At 37.9% G+C, this 15,277-nt stretch overlaps 1 protein-coding gene across 2 annotated transcripts; it reads left to right on the forward strand.

Moving 5' to 3' along the window:
- The first annotated feature begins 302 nt into the window (after positions 1-302).
- Positions 303-14,095, forward strand: CALM2 (calmodulin 2). 2 transcript variants are annotated; one of them, XM_030857749.3, is made up of 6 exons: positions 303-395; positions 6,269-6,299; positions 11,781-11,924; positions 12,011-12,117; positions 12,536-12,671; positions 13,437-14,095. In XM_030857749.3, exons 1-6 carry the CDS (start codon positions 393-395, stop codon positions 13,463-13,465), a joined length of 450 nt encoding a protein of 149 aa, XP_030713609.1. In that variant the 5' UTR covers positions 303-392; the 3' UTR covers positions 13,466-14,095. The 2 variants fall into 2 exon arrangements, with proteins under 2 accessions (XP_030713609.1, XP_060165062.1); XM_060309079.1 differs by lacking the exon at positions 303-395 and adding an exon at positions 500-559.
- Positions 14,096-15,277: the final 1,182 nt, after the last annotated feature.

Raw genomic sequence — 15,277 nt, forward strand, 5'->3', positions numbered from 1 at the left:
TCAGAGGCCGGTTCAACGATCGTCGCGTTACGCGTCGCTACCACGATGCTCTTCCGCGCCGCAAAGTAGCGCCTCTCAGGCGAGACTCCACCGGCCCTTCAACGGCTCGCTGGGAAGCGAAACCCACTTACGCCATCCGTTCGCCCCCCTCCCTTTATTTCTTGTATCGTCGACCACACAACTGTGGATAAAGTGGTCTCGAGAGGAGTTGGAGTGGAGGGGGTTGGCCGGGACTCGTTTGTGATGTTCCGTTATCTGGCGTGCGGCGGAGGGATCTGGCGGAGGGAGGTGTTTATGAGGCGCTGGGGGCGGAGGGGGAGAATTAGTCCGTGTGGAGCGAGCGAGCTGAGTGGTTGTGTAGTCGAGTCCCGGAGACCGGTAGCGCTTGCAGCATGGTGAGTGTGTCGCTAAGCTGCCGGCGCTCGGCCTGTGGGGGGAAGAGGCTGAAGCGAATTGACGAAAGAAAGGGAACTTGCCACCCTTACACCCTCCAGGAATGGTTTTCGCCAGGGGGATGGCGCACATGAGGCTGGGGGCGCCCGCGGCCGTTGTGTCGCAGGTGCTTCCCCACCCCCCATTCTCCTCAGGGAGGTGTCCCCTAGTGTACTGGGGGCCGGGCGCACCGCCCCCGGCTCTGCGGAGCTCCTCAGGGGCTGGATGAGGATGGAGCCCGGGTGGGGGGCAGGTCGGCCTCCGCGAGAGGCGAGAGTGGAAGGGCGGGGGTGAGCCGGAGCGCAGAAGCTTTGGGTCGGGCATCTCGAAAGGTCAGCCCGGGGCCGGATTCAAAAGCCCAACGGACGGTTGGTGCGGACGCCAGGAAGCGCTTTTGTCCGCGCGCGGCCGCCTTGCGCCGAGGGGGCGGGCGGGAGCGCGCGAGGCCGTCAGCCCGCAGCCCCGCGGGTCAGGCCGGGAGGGGGCGAGGGGCGGGCGCGCTCTGTGGGCCGAGCCCGCGCGGCGCGGGGAGCGGCCGGGGGCGGGGCGGGGCGGGCGTGGGGCTGGGGCCGCCGCCCGCCCTGCTAGGCTCGCGCCCCAGCTGCTGCGCTGGCACCTGCAGGACTGCGGAGGTCTGGGCGGCCCGCGGCGCTGCGAGGCCGGCCGTTCCGGCATAGGTTGGGGAGGGCAGCCTCGGCAGGTTCCCACCCCCCTCTGGCGGCGCGAAGGAAGCGGTGAATCCTGATCCTTTTGCTCCCTCTGCGCCTTGAGACCTAATTCCACCTCCCAGGCTGGACATTTAAAATTAAAAAAAATTTTTAAAGTGGTTTTGTCGTTGAAGGAAATGGCTGTATATCTGAAGTCAGGCGCAGCGTCCCACTATTCATCTCGTTAGAGAAAGCCAGAGGCTTCAGCTAGGGTCTGAAAGGCGTTTCCTGTTCACCTACCGAACGCCAGCTCCGGGGTGACTGTCGTTCTGTTGTGAAAGTCGGTCTTACTCTCCTGTAACAATTGGAAGGATGCTTTTGAGAAGGGCCTCAGTCCTCTTCTTGAGTGCGCACGTGCACGCCGAAATGTTAAAGAACCACTACCTACCACACACAGTGTTGCCCCGCTCCAACCCCCTTGAAAATAACTGGTATTTCCGTAGAGAAAGTGCCAGCTATCTTAACGTGCAGTTCACTTCATTTGTACAGTAATGGCTGTCAAAGACCGTCGTGAAAAAATGGGAACAGGGAATTTTAAAAAGCATTTTCCTGTCACTAGAGAGCGGAACTCCAGTTCTTTCCTGTTTTTTTTTTTTTAAAAAAAACCAACTAATGAGGGCGGTAATTTGCAATACTTATTTTGTCGTTTTTTCTGCCAAGTGGTTACGGGAGATGGGTGTGTCCAGGAGGCAAGGTGACATCTTAAACAGTTGGGAATCCTTGCCAACTGAAACCTCCACCATGTATGGGTGTGGGGAGGGGAGTTCGCATTTGTTTGATGTACTCTTCCATTTTGATATTCTAAATTATTATAAATTTGAATGTGCTGGTTGAGTTTACTTTTAGGTGAAACAGGGTGTACACTATAGGCATGTAATTAAGATTCAAAATTGTGGGGTAAATTTTTTTTAATTTTATTTCTCATATGAAAGGTAAGGTTTCTTCCTGATCAGTCTGATAATTGAATCAAGAGCTCAAATGGAGTGTCTTGGTGAGGCATAGAGTTTGTATCTACCCTTCGGGGTCCTTTGCCAAGGGTAGGCTTTTGTAGTTACTGTTCACATCATTGATGTTTGGCGGGGGGGGGGGTTCAGTTAAATTGACAGTCATTGTTAACTAATTTGGGAATTGTCCTCAGGTAATTTTATAATTATAAGACCTGACGATTTAAAATTAGGACTCTGTAAAGTCAAAGAATGAACATGTATTTGATGTGGAAGTGGAATAAGTTTGCTCACATGGCTCTTGGGTTTATATATAGTTGATGGCTTGTTCGTTGAAGGGAGATTGATGGCATTAAGAAGACTTGAGGCTGGGGTGATAAGTAAAAGATGTGAAGAGGTAGAAAATTTGGTCACTTCAGTCTAATTAAATATCCCATCGAACAGCAAGAAGATCTGTTTCTACTAGACTGAAGAAATTCACCAAGGCTCTATTAAAATATAGAAAGTTCTAGATTCGGCTAGACTGATCAAATTAGGCCTTTAGTAAAGGTAATTTTTAAGAAGTAATATCTAATAGCGTTTTCTCTTTGGGGCCAAGATGCCGTATAAGTGCTGTTCTATCAGAATGAAAGGTATCTTAAACTCTACTGAGATTGCTTTTGATATAGATAAAACAAATACCCTGATTTCTGAAATGGTAGAAAAATTTTTACTTATGAAGCCTTTGTTGTATCTAAGTAGCACTTGAAGTAAACAGGAATCAATGAAGGGCGGAAGTTTGTTTCATTTCAAGCCTATGGACTGATAAACTTACTCTGATATAAATTTTGGATTATTTTTATACCACCTTTCACTAGATATACTCCAAGGGTATCCATACCTACTTTTGAATGCCATTTGGGAAATGTTTAATAGGTATGTAATTTCCTTAAGGTCACACATGTAGTCTAGATTAGTAGTGTTTTTCTCAGTGTTGACAAATCACCTGCATTTCTCCAAAATGCAGATTCTAGTCTAGTAGGTCTGAGGTGGAACCTGAGAGTGTACTGATGCTTGGGAGCTTTCTCTAGAGTTGACAAGAGCAACAGGAAGAATTACAACAATATTTGTATTTGTAGAAACAAAGGAGTAAGAACTAGTCATCTCTCTAGTGAGTTATTTACTGAGACAAACACACATTTTGATGAGCTTGAGTTTTCCCAAAAGTATAATTCCTAGTTCTTCTACCAAGAAAATGACTCTCTCCACAGACAGAAATAATGAACCAAATTTATTTGTATTTCTTGGAAAAGGCTTACAAATTACAGTGTTAGGGAGCTTTGTGTTCTTGCTTTTAGTAGGTTTTAATCTGAATGTTGCTGATAAAGGTTATTTTAAAACCTTGAACTCTGGGTTAGTAGTAAATACAAAAAAAATTGTCTTTAAGTTTCCTGAAACATTACAAGCAATATCCAGCACTTTCAGGCTATGTAACTTAGTCTCCTGTTTATTCCTTGAAGCTCATTTGTGATCTTTACTGAGATCGCAGACAGGATGGTGTGGGGCCATTAAAATTTTGACTTTTCGAGCAAAATTGGATAATTTTAAAGTTTTCTTCCTGAGGCCTTCTCAGCTTTCATACAAATGAGTCTTCTCAAAATCTCTTCCCGCACAACTTGTCGAGAGAAAAATCCCTGCTGTTTCTGCACGTAGCAGTCATTCCTTCAGCTTTCACATGTGCTGCAGTGTCTTCCACACATTTGGTTTAACTAGTCCTAAACTGATGTGTCTTGCCACATCTGTCCGTGGGCTTGCACCTTATGGTTTCAGTTTGTGGAAGTAGATTTTCTCATCTTAAAGTTAACATGGAATGTGGTGAGGTTGCTGTAAAGGGCTTGATAATGCCCCACCTGTCTGCCTTCTGTGTGGAAGTTGACCTAGTCAGGTTGGTGTTTAACATTACATTGTAGGTTTTTCGGTTAATTAATTTATATAAAATAGTTATCACTGAACTCTTTGGGCTAGCCCTTTACATAGCTTCTCACTTACTGTGCACAATAACCCTGCAAGGTAGGTATTAATATTCTGTGTCACAGGTGAAGTTGACAATGAGAGGTTGAGTAACATGTCCAAGGTCACAGCTATTGAGTGGCAGAGCTGGGATACTAGCCCGGTGATGACTCAAAGCACCATGCTTTTTTCTTGCACCATGCCATGTTGCCCTTCTTTCAAAAATGATAGACATCCAGCAGAATGGAATGAGACTAGAAGTAAATCATCTATAGCCTCTAACAAAGTAAAAATTAACTCAGTGGATTTACAGGGTTTTAAATCTTATTCCTAGAGAAAACAATCGACTGATTTTATACCAAATACTTGGAGGATTGGGATTTGTAAGGAAAAAAGTAGATAATTTTTATTTTATAAACTTCTGCATCTGAGCTTAATTATTGGCTCTTCAGTTTTAAGTTACTAGACTATTGGCTTTTTTTCTAAAGCAACGAGTTGAGTTTGCATCAAGGTCAAGTCAAAATTGTTTATCAGGGAAAGAAACTTCTTCTTTTCTGGGTTTCTTCTCAAATGTTCTCATGCTGTCTCCTAGAGAAAAAAATGTGATGCTATCCTGTATTAAGGTTTTATCCTTTCCAGGGGTGTGTTCACTTAAAATGAAGGAAACCAGGCAGTGTTTATTATTTTTCTCATACCAATAAGTGAATGGATTAATCATAGTACACTTGACTTCCGTAGGTAGGAATATTAGATAGGAGGCTATTTCTTGTCAGTGTCTCTGGATATATGTACCAATAAGCAATGAAATGTCCAAGGGTGAAGGCCACATGAAGAACAAGGAGGCATGTTATTTTGCAAATATTTTTATTATATTATGGTGTGCTCTGAATTTAAAATTGAAGGTATTGAATATGTCTGACACCTTAGTGTTTAATTCTGACTCTACTAGTTTTGTACTCCTGCTCACTGAAATTTAACCTGAGCCTTTCTCCCCATCTGTAAGATAGGGTATTAATGATATTATTAATACCATTAAGGGTTGTTGTGAAGATTGAATAAAAACAACATATATAGTGGGTTTTAGCAAGTGCCTGAGTGTGTTTTTTTTTAAAGTAAAAACAAGTAACGTTTCTCCATTTGCTAAAAACATCACAAATCTTATGCTCACTTTGGAATTTCAAACATCAAGAGAAAATAAGTAGCTGGACTTAACATTTTGTAAGTAATGTACTTCAGATATTCAGAATCCTGGATTCTCTGCAGTTGCATGGCAGGTGAGGAGGAGTAAAAACTGGTACTTTTCATGTTGCTCCAACCAGGACAGTTTGGATTTTTGTCTTTTTGGTAGTTTTGCTTAGTAATTTTGTTGTTATTGTTGAGGTTTGGAAAATCACATATATGTCCAAGTGAAGTATTTAGCCACTTACAGGGGAGTTTTAAATGTAGTCCTTGTTCATTATTTTTGATTCAATGGAGATTTCTGGTATTAATGGTTTGTATTTACCTGAGGAAGTGAGCTTAAGTTTAGATATCTTAATTTTGAAAAAGGAAACATTTCTATTGGATCTATCCTTGCTTTAGAAGAATACCAATTCCAATTAAACTTTCTAGTGTGCTAGATTTGCTTTTTAAAAATTTGTGTAAAATTAGACTTTCAAACATATTCTGAAATATTTTCATATCTTAAACTTGGGGGCGAGTTAGCTTAGCTTTGAAGATAAGATGTGTGCATTTTCTGCCCACCTGTGTTTGGTACTAAGGAGTGTTGAACTAAAGTTTGTGGAACAGGGTGAACCTTGAATGTTTTTTTTGTTCTTAATATTTATTTATGGCTGGGTTGGGTCTTCGTTGCTGCATGCGGGCATTCTCTAGTTGTGGTGCACACAGGCTACTTTTCATTGCGGTGCACGTGCTTCTCATTGTGGCAGCTTGTTGTGGAGCACGGGCTGTAGGCACGCGGGCTTCAGTAGTTGCAGCACATGGGCTCAATAGTTGTGGCACACGGGCTTAGTTGCTCCGCAGCATGTGGGATCTTCCTGGACCAGTGGTCGAACCCTTGTCCCCTGCATTGGCAGGTGGATTCTTAACCACTGCACTGCCAGGCAAGTCCCACCTTGAATGTTTTTAAACTTATTTCTGTAAGTGTTAAATTACATACTCTTAAGCCACTTAACTATTTCTTTGATCTCTTTGTAGGCTGACCAGCTGACTGAAGAGCAGATTGCAGGTGAGATATTACTTACTAGATTATACCCATCGGATTTTATTATAAATTGATTCGCTGTTCTCAAAATAAGGTACTTGTATGACAGAATTAACTTTGATCTATGTAGTAGATGGTAACAAATGAGTGTAATACAGTAATTGAACCTACTCTGGCAAGTGAGAAAGTAAACTTGACTATGAAAGATGTGTGGGGCTAACTGTAATTAAAGACATGTTTTTAGGTTATGTGGATATACTTTTGAGCCTGGTAGGGGTGGTCTTTGTTTTTCTTAGAGATTATCTTGCTGTAAAACATGAATTCTGGGCAGTTTTTAACACTTCATATCAGTCTCCATAGGAAAAGAGGCCAAATAATAGTTAATAGGTAACTCGAAATGTAAAATCAGAAAATGAATGTTGAATTTACCCTGGTTTAAAGTAGCTAATATTTTAACTTTAGAATTGCATATATGGTCATTCAGGGAATAACCATTTCTCTAGTAAAAGTTAGCATTCTGCTTTACAGATGTAGTAAGTTGAACTTTATCTTAAAAAGCAGTGACAGCTGTTGAAATCAGTTTTAAGTTTTGCATCCTTTGATTTGCTATGGAAGTATGTGAAATTGCTACATAAAACTTGATGAGATGATGTTAATATGCCGAACCATTACTACTTTTGATTTTATTCTACTACTTTGAGATGGCTAGTTAACATCAAAATGTTGGGGAAACTTAATAAATGGTGTTTTGTTTTTTTGATTGCAGTGTTGAAATGCTTTTCAAACTCTATTCCTTGACTTTGATTTATAGACTTATTAACAAAAGCATCAAGCAGTTTTGGCTGCGATAGTTTTCCTGGTAGGCAAGGAATTTCAAGAGCTCAAAATCACTAAAGCTTTTTTTTTTTTTTTTTTTTTAAATGCTAGAATAAACTGAGAAACCCAGTTGGAACTGAGCTATGTAGCCCATTTAAAGTAAGCTCCACCCCTCATACACAAAATTGGTGGAGCCAGAAATCATTAGTGTCCTCAAATACTCATCACAAAATAGTATTTGCTAGGACTGTGTAAAGTAGAAAGCTATTAGCATTAAGGACCAATTTAAGCAGGTTTTATTTTTATTTCTTACTGTGTGCATTTGACTTAAACTGGGAATTTGCTTTTTAGGGTTGGTAAACTTGCATGTATAGGGTGTGTTGAAGTAGTCAAGCACAGCTTTGGAAATAATTTCTTTCTTCATATATAAGTGTATTGATGAAATGTAGATTATTCTGAAATAGTTTTCTATATAATGTCTTGAGGAAATGACTTGGGGTATTATTTCCACTCTTAAGTTCTTACCTTCTCTAATACACCTGTCTTTGCCTTTCATTTCTCGGTTGTCCGAGTCAGGTAGTTCTGCATGGCACAGCATGTTCACTTCAGGATAGAAAATGTATTCCTCAAGGTGCCAGTCACATAGTTGATGCTCATTACTCCTCTCCCAAACACACATGCAACTCTTTTAAAAAGTAGTTTGTGTCTGTTAATATAAGAGGCTCAATCCTCTGGCTGATTGCATTTTTGTAAAGAATACTTGCAGTTCATGGAACATTGTCTTTAAGATAAAGTCTGTCTTTTCATTGGTTCCTGTCATACAATTAAATTTCTAGTGAGAGTGGTAGGAAAATCTATTTTAGGTTCTTTCCATACCCTGCCTTTTCCTAGGCTTTTAATAAAGCTGTTCTTGGACCCTAGGTTTAGTAAACCTTTAAGGTAGAGGAGCCAAAGCTTTTATGCTATTAAAATAAAAATCCTGTGAAATTGGGGACCTTTTTATTTTCTCTTGTATCTCCAGTACCTCCCACACAGTAAGGACTGAATAAATATTTCTTTTTTGCCATTTACAGTTTTATTAAATTCCCTTAAACTTTGAATAAATACTTCTTTGAATAGATAAATTTTCAGAGGTGTGCCACACATATATGTTCTAGAACAGTACCTACCCTATTCCTAAGAATTATTCTGCCTCCTCCCAAAGTCCCCTCTTAATATCTACCTTTGAGGTGAAGGCAAAAAATATTTTTAATCTGGTAAATTGTAATTGCTGGTAACCAGTTAATATCTTAGAGTCTTAGCTCTACTTGTGCTAACAAGCTTCATACATATAATGCAAGGTTGAATATACTAAGGTACTTTTTCAGTTGGCTTTATCTTCACCTGATAATCATTACTACTTCAGATTTGAAATTCCTCTAACAGATAACTTAGTCTAGAAAAAAGTATGCTTATTGTTTAGGTGAAGTTTCTAGAGTTGTTTACGTTACCTTGGTCTTAAAGAGCAATCCAGAACAGTCTAGTGTGACATCACTAACAAGTTAGTTTTGTTGATGACTCTGCCGTGATGTCATTAGTTGTTGGTATTTAATATTTAAAGGAAAAATGTAAAATAATTTTTTTCTTTAAAGAAATTTATGCCTAAACCATTAAACTTTTAAAGTTCAGTGTAGGGATAAAACTTATTTGATAAAAAACTAATCTTACTCAACAATAAAGGTTTGGTACATGGCCTTTAAAGGATTAATAAGTTCGGAATTTTTATAAATAAATAGAAATTGATAAACAGGCATTTGATTTTTGTGATTGTTTCATGATGACCTGTTTTAATAGAATTATAAGTTTATGTAAAAAATATTTAGAAAGGTACCCTGGGGTTGCTAATGAACAAATAAAACAAGTAATAGTATGATTTCTGAAAGTTTCAACTTGGGCATAACTAGAATGGATTTGGGGAGGTTCCATCAATTATGTTGAAGATAGCTGTTCTGTGACATTCAGGACCTGTTTTCTTACGTGAATTGAGGTTTTGACTCCTAGGTTTATATTCAACTCATTCCTGGGAAATAACTGTTTAGAATGATATGCTTCTATACGTTAAGATTAAACTGTTCTGAAGCACAGGTGGAGAGCTATAAAAGCAGGTGAAATAAAATTGTACTTTTCAGTTTATTCTTATTTTAAGTTTTTGCAGGTGTTTCTGCCTCTTTAGTGTAAAAATACAAATAGAGATTTGGAATAAACCTTGACCTTCAAAGTATTTTTATTCGTTCCTTTTTGTATGCATGAAGTAAACACTAGTTACAGCATAGAAGTGGTTTTATTTTCTGCTTTTCACTTATTCCAGCAAATATTTTAAGAGTTATTAGATGTTTAAACTTCTTGAAATTTAGAACACACATACATAAACTTATAGCATGCATCTTTCAGAATTTGTCCTTTAAGTTAAATCACGTAGTAAAATGATTATGGCTAGTTATACTGGGAATTTTTGTACATGATGGTGGTGTTACACGATAACTGTATTATAGCAGAGAATGTAATGTAAATAAATATAAATCTCTAAGTACTTTAATTTTCTTGGAGCCTAAGTTATTAGGTGATAGATGCTACTGTGTTCCTAACCTAATAGTTTATATATTTCTAGACAGTATTTGTACATCCTGTTTTTTTTAAAAAACCTGAGTGTAAAATGGAAATGTTTTCATCAAATTCTGCTATTTGTAGGACTCTGATTTTTGTCATTGGGTTGGTCTAGGTTAGTACTGCATATTTTCATAAGATCAGTCAGTAGTTTGGTACTAAGCTTCTGATATCAGGTGAGTTCCTCTGAAGACAAGTAATATTTAAATGGAGTGGAATGTTTAGCACTCAGTAGTAGTAAGTGGCACTTACTACTTACTGAGTGTAGCGAACTATAACTAGTCAGTGATACCTGGTCTAAAGCTAAGCAATTAAAAGAATCAAAGCAGAAGAAAATAGTGTGATAATCCAAAAAGGTAATAGGACTCAGGTAGTTGTGTGGGTAATTTTAAATAAAGAATCCATTTGGAGGCTATTGTGATAGTCCAGATAAAAGATGATAGGGTCATTAGCCAAAATGTTGGATGTAGAGATGAGCAAAGAATCAGGCAGTATTTAAATAGCAGAATTCAGCAGGCCTTGACAGGTTTCAGGGAAAAAGAATTAAGGTGGCTTTTGTTTGCATTCCTAGGGTTGCTGAGGAGTATAGAATTGATTTTCATTAAGTCTTCCTTGAGGTCAGCCAGGGAAGATGTCCTGTAGGAGTGAGAAATAAAAATATTATGTTGAGAGTGATGAGTGGACTAAAGATGTGAAGTCTTCATTATTAGTGGGCATAGATGAAATGGCCAAGGAGAGAAAAAAGGATAAGAAAATTGGTCACGTCTATATGTAAGAGACAAATAGGAGCAAGACCCTTTGGCAGTAGGAGGTAGAAGGTAAATTACTGTTGTGAAAGCCAAGAGAAGTTTGAGAGTTTTCCAGTGTAGCTGTGGATGCTGCAGGAAAATGAGACCATCTTTTTCTCGACATTTATTAAGTACTTATTTGCCAGGCATAGTTCTAAGTGCTTTACCTATCCTAATTCTTAAATTTAGGAAGTAGGTACAGTTATCCCCACTTAACACACGTGAGAAAGCTGAGGCAGAAAATTTGCCCAAGGTTATTTATATTACTAGTAAGTAGCAGAGCTGGAATTTTTTAGCCCAGGCAGTTGAATTCCAAAGTCCGCTTTTAGCTTCTGTGCTGTATGCTTTTGTGTTTGCTTGCTGACTGGGCCTAATATCTTTGCTAGCTTTGTTAACTAGCTCACTTATATGCCCTTGCACTACCAAATTAAATCTCTGCTTTAGTTTCTCTATATTCAGGTATTCTGGACTGTTGCTCCAGTAGCTTTCCATGTAATCTAGTGGTGAATTGAAAGCAACATAATTTCACAAGAAGATATAAAAGATTTTAGGCAATAATATATCTCACTCTATTATAAGCTTGGGATTTTATATTCTGAAGAAAGGTCTAAATTTTGTTTTCAGTGATACAGCTCTTAGTTAAAACTGGCCATTCATATCTTGATCATCCCATTGTTAACATCATTATAGATTATTTGGTCCCTTCTGTCTTCGAGAAAAGGAAGCTGGCCTATTGCAGGTTGTTCTGAAATTTAAATTTTTTTCTTTTTAATTTAGTAGGTGATTAAATAGACTTAATTTAAACTTTGGGGATTACTGTAAGCAGTACAGTTGCTATATAGAAGTATGTATTTAGTAACAGTAGTTTTCCTTTTCTATTCTGAGTGTAGGTTAGATCTGTAATTTTGAATTGTGTTCCACAGAGCAGCTTCAACAGAAAATAGAGAAGCCAGTCATCTGGGGCTTTGAGTGTTTTCCTCTTTCAACAATAGTTTGACTCTTATCTGGACTACATTTTGAAGTTCCCTGTAAGATTTTAGATGAAAAAACTCTCAGATCAATACATGAGCATATGATTAGCTAAAAATGTTTGAAATACCACAAGGTTTCCTCACATGATCCTTCAGGAATCAAAATCCCATTTCAGGTCCTATCTCTCTATATGTTTGCTTTGACGGTTGATGAATACATTTCATTTAGGAGGTTACTTTTTTATTGTTAACCTGTACATTTGGATTGTGGTCTCTCTTTCAAACAGAATTCAAAGAAGCTTTTTCACTATTTGACAAGGATGGTGATGGAACTATAACAACAAAGGAGTTGGGAACTGTAATGAGGTCTCTTGGGCAGAATCCCACAGAAGCAGAGTTACAGGACATGATTAATGAGGTGGATGCTGATGGTAAGTCTTTTTAGTTTCAGGGTTTGGGAAGGGGGAGTTGGCATTTAAGTTCTGTTGTAATGTTTCAACTAAACAAACCATTTCAGGTAACGGCACAATTGACTTCCCGGAATTTCTGACAATGATGGCAAGAAAAATGAAAGACACAGACAGTGAAGAAGAAATTAGAGAAGCATTCCGTGTGTTTGATAAGGTAAGTATCCAAAGACTGGATTTGTTCAATTTTAATTTGAGGATAAAAAGATATCAGGACCTCTTAATCTGTGAAGACTTGTTTTTCTGAAGATTTACCAACATATTTTAATATCAAGCAAAAGCTTTTTAAGAATTCAGTGTAGATGGAGGTTTCCTAATAACATATATATTGCATTAGTTTTGTGGCGAAAGAGGCATCACTTGACTTTGGAACCAAGAAATTGTGATTTCAATATAGAATATCCTGCTTGACTCTCAGTGACATTTAATATATAGGTCAGCTATTTGTAAACTCTCTTTAGTTTGTATAGATTACTAAAGTATATTTTGCTCCCTAATGTGAAGTTTAATAAACTTCTATTCCAACTCGTTACGTCTATAATTTTGCTTAGACGTTTTACTACTTTTTTTTGTAGGATGGTAATGGCTATATTAGTGCAGCAGAGCTCCGCCATGTGATGACAAACCTTGGAGAGAAGTTAACAGATGAAGAGGTTGATGAAATGATCAGGGAAGCAGATATCGATGGTGATGGTCAAGTAAACTATGAAGGTAAGTCTTTCACTGTCACTGCCGTATTCTGTGTTTTGACTTTAAGGTAGAGGTTCTTGTTAGGTATCTGATAGGTCAAAATTAGTGACATTCCCCCACCACCAGAATTGGAGATGCTAAAACAGTTACTGATATTTACCAACCTTTTGCTATTCAGAGTGTTGTGCACAGATTAGGCAACATCATTGTCACCTGAGAGCTTTTTAGAACTATTTCTTATCAGATCCTGTCCCTTTACTTAGAATCTACATTTTAATAAGATTCCTGGGGGACTTCATAATGCACATTAAAGTTTGAGAAGCACTACACTCCAAATTATGATAAAACAATTTTTGTTAACAATTGTGGAACAGTGTGAAAAGCTTCTTCAAACTTATTTCAAGATCCTGAAAGTTAAGGTGACTTTCTTTCATTGGATTTTCCTTCCCTCTAATTAGCTTTAAGTCTAAAATTATACATGCTTCAGTTCAGAAGTATCATATGTGATATTGAACTAAGAGCAAGAATGCTTTTTATTTGTAATAGCTTATCTAAAGCATTAATTTGGTTTATTCATTAATAATCATAAATAATTTTGGTTTTTGAAGGTCCAGCCTTGGCAGTAAACTAGCTTGCTTCTGTACTTCATGATAATTTTGAGGAAAGAAAGGGGAATGGAGACTGCTTAGTGATTGAGTAAATGTGATTGGTTTTGTCAGACTTTTGCCATTGACTCAACATTTTTGTGTACTTCTGACTCAACATTTTTGTGTACTTCTTTTTCAGAGTTTGTACAAATGATGACAGCAAAGTGAAGACATTGTACAGAATGTGTTAAATTTCTTGTACAAAATTGTTTATTTGCCTTTTCTTTGTTTGTAACTTATCTGTAAAAGGTTTCCCCCCTGTTGTCAAAAAAAATATGCATGTATAGTAATTAGGACTTCATTCCTCCATGTTTTCTTCCCTTATCTTACTGTCATTGTCCTGAAACCTTATTTTAGAAAAATTGATCAAGTAACATGTTGCATGTGGCTTACTCTGGATATATCTAATAAGCCCTTCTGCACATCTAAACTTAGATGGAGTTGGTCAAATGAGGGAACATCTGGGTTATGCCTTTTTTTTTTTTTTAAGTAGTTTTCTTTAGGAACTGTCAGCATGTTGTTGTTGAAGTGTGGAGTTGTAACTCTGCGTGGACTATGGACAGTCAACAATATGTACTTAAAAGTTGCACTATTGCAAAACGGGTGTTTTATCCAGGTACTCGTACACTATTTTTTTGTACTGCTGGTCCTGTACCAGAAACATTTTCTTTTATTGTTACTTGCTTTTTAAACTTTGTTTTAGCCACTTAAAGAAAATCTGCTTAATGGCACAATTTGCCTCAAATCCATTCCAAGTTGTATATTTGTTTTCCAATAAAAAAATTACAATTTACCCAACTGTTGCTCTGAATCTGAGTCATTTACTTAACTTGAGGTTAAATAATTTTGAGAATCAAGTGGGGAGGTGGTTTCTACTTGGTATAATTTAAGTTTAGATAAGTAATTTTTTTGACTACTTAAGACTGTTTGGTTTTTAAATTATACTTCCTTCAAAAGGTTTAAGTGGAAGATTAAGAAACGTTTTGTAAGTGTACCTAGCATGGGGACTGGCATAAGGTAGGTGTTCAGTGTTGCTGCCTACCTTTTTAATATATTTTTCAACTTTGGCATTTGTTTATCCATATAGACTTCAGCCATGCAGTGATTTTTTTAAATGTTTGTGTTTAAAAACACAAAAAATCCAAATGGGGGGTGGGTCATTATGTTTTGCCTCTATTTTTTAATGTTTTACTCAGTGCTTTTTAATTCTACTACCAGAAAACAAAGGAGAATTTTCAGTTGTGCCTGCCTGTCTGCAACATACTTTTACAAATAAGGTATCTTTAGTAGTGGATTGACAGTAACTAAACCTTGTTTTAGTATTTGCTTGCTTCTAAACTGTTGCTTTCTCTATAAACTACTCAAAAGGTGGTTATCAGGGTTTCTGTTTTTCTAACTACCTTTTAAATACTTAAGGAAAGATTGCATAGCAAAGCAGAGCCAAGATTAAAACATTTAAGTATAATTGTTACTTGATTATTACAGCCACAAGGTTTTTAATTTCCCAGGGGCGCAATTTGTTTACTGTGCATCTTTGACTATTTTAATATCACTGTTATTAGTTCTACAGGAAAATGGAAAACTGGATGGTCAGTGAAGGAAAAGAGTTAAGTATGTTTTAGGTAGGATGAGGGAAGTTAACAGGAATTGATAGGCAGGCAGTACTAATTAGGAAGAGCTTCATTAGATAAGAGTTTAGTCAAAGGTGGGAGAAGATTCATGTGTCTAGCTGTTGAGGCACAGTAATCTCCAGAATATTAAACATGGGCTTTGGAGTTTCATTGCAACAGTATTCAGATCATTGCTCTGTATAACTTTGAAGAGATCAGTATTACCTGAGCCTCGGTTATCTTACCTGTAAAATGGGTGTGATTTACCCAGCTGGTTTCTAACTTTGTTTTTATAATAATGTTAGGTAAAGCACTTAGCATAGTTCCTCGTATTTGCATTAAGTGTTCAATCTATGCTGTTAAATCAGTT

This window comes from Globicephala melas, chromosome 12 (genome assembly GCF_963455315.2).
Source record: "Globicephala melas chromosome 12, mGloMel1.2, whole genome shotgun sequence".
NCBI classification, from domain to species: domain Eukaryota; kingdom Metazoa; phylum Chordata; class Mammalia; order Artiodactyla; family Delphinidae; genus Globicephala; species Globicephala melas.

Coding starts and splice junctions, on each gene's coding strand:
- CALM2 (XM_060309079.1), top strand. CDS start 515: ATGGCGCACATGAGGCTGGGGGCGCCCGCGGCCGTTGTGTCGCAG. Junction 560..6,268: donor CCGCGGCCGTTGTGTCGCAG/GTGCTTCCCCAC, acceptor ATCTCTTTGTAG/GCTGACCAGCTGACTGAAGA. Junction 12,672..13,436: donor TGGTCAAGTAAACTATGAAG/GTAAGTCTTTCA, acceptor CTTCTTTTTCAG/AGTTTGTACAAATGATGACA.